Below are 1368 nucleotides of genomic sequence, written 5' to 3'. Positions count from 1 at the left end.
ATATTTATTCTCTATAGAAAGTATTCGAAATTATTAAATCAAATATAGTCAATCAAAATTTTAAAATTAAATTCGCCTAGTACAATGCAACTTTGTCATCGTTTAAATCAATACTACTCCATCTATTTTTTCTTCATGTGGAAAAACAATAACCTTCAAGTTCTTATATTCCTTTATACTCATATGTTCATACAATTCTTTCCATAATAGTATCTTCATATGAATGCGGAACACTCAAAGGTATAATTGCGGAAACAGCTAATATTAATACACAGTTCGATCTAAAATCTTGGGTGTTATTTTTCATGCAATTTTCACAATTTCTGTTCATATTAAGCGTAAAAAATTGACATTTACAGTTTATAACTTTTATAAAAATATTATTTATTAACTAATAGTTACATTATTTATTGTGTTCATGGCTTCTGCGTTTATGGCTTCTGCGTTTATGGCTTCTGCGGTTATAGCTTCTGCGGTTATGGCTTCTGTAGTTGTTTCATTTTGAGCATTTAGTTCTTGCTCCAATAATTCATTTAATCTCATCTCACTTTCAATCCAATCTTTATAAATTCGAACTTTAACATATACTGATGGAGTGTTGGGACTACTGCAAGATTTAACAACCCAAGAAACAATTCCTACCAATTCCTCCTTTATTTCATATAAATTTGTACCATTCTTAGTTCTATGCTTTTTGATATTCAATCGAACTAATGGACCACCAGAATCACCTTTACAAGCACCTTGTACCAAACCAGGATTTACTGAACATATCATAGTATTTTTTAATTTCCTGTTAGGTTTTAGAGATTCTGCACAATTATTGTAACCGATAACATTTGTATAAAGACACTGCAAATATCTAGGATGATTTTGATTTACGTCACGCCCCCAACCACAAACTTTTCCTATACCATATTCCTTATACATGCCAGAAAATAATTCAACAGGCTGCACTTTTCCCGGTTCGAATATAAAAGGTTCCAATATACGCATCAGTCCTATATCGTGATTTTCAATTGTACCCAGATATTCAGGGTGTATAATAAATTCAGTTTTATTCACAATTCGCACTTGTGCACCAGTTTCTTTAATGCGATGTCCAGTACCAATAATTACGCGTATTTGTTCGTATTTAACAAGACAATGTGCTGCTGTGACAACCCATTTCAAAGATATCAATGCACCAGCTCCAAATCCACTCCTTCCACTCACAGTTTTCAACCTTGCCAAATATGGCATTTCATCATTTTCTGCAACAAAACCATCAACGATCCGTTTGTTCAAAGACTTGAAGAAAGATTCCGCCCGTACATTGTAAAATAATACAAGTACTAAAAACACCGAAAATCCGCGCGTTATATTCAT

At 32.5% G+C, this 1368-nt stretch overlaps 1 protein-coding gene across 1 annotated transcript; it reads right to left on the bottom strand.

The window, feature by feature from the left end:
- Positions 1 to 314: 314 nt before the first annotated feature.
- Positions 315 to 1368, bottom strand: LOC119678147 (lectizyme-like). The gene is made up of 2 exons (XM_038089836.1): positions 403 to 1368; positions 315 to 323 (listed from the first exon to the last, which is right to left on the bottom strand). The coding sequence occupies exons 1-2, from the start codon at positions 1366 to 1368 to the stop codon at positions 315 to 317; spliced, it is 975 nt and encodes a 324-aa protein (XP_037945764.1).

This window comes from Teleopsis dalmanni, chromosome 1, assembly GCF_002237135.1.
Source record: "Teleopsis dalmanni isolate 2A chromosome 1, ASM223713v2, whole genome shotgun sequence".
NCBI classification, from domain to species: Eukaryota; Metazoa; Arthropoda; class Insecta; order Diptera; family Diopsidae; genus Teleopsis; species Teleopsis dalmanni.
Note: the sequence above shows the minus strand (reverse complement) of the source record. Positions and strands in the feature narration are given on the sequence as shown.

What these genes read in the sequence shown, in the direction of transcription:
- LOC119678147 (XM_038089836.1), bottom strand. Translation starts at nt 1,368, where the DNA reads ATGAATATAACGCGCGGATTTTCGGTGTTTTTAGTACTTGTATTATTT.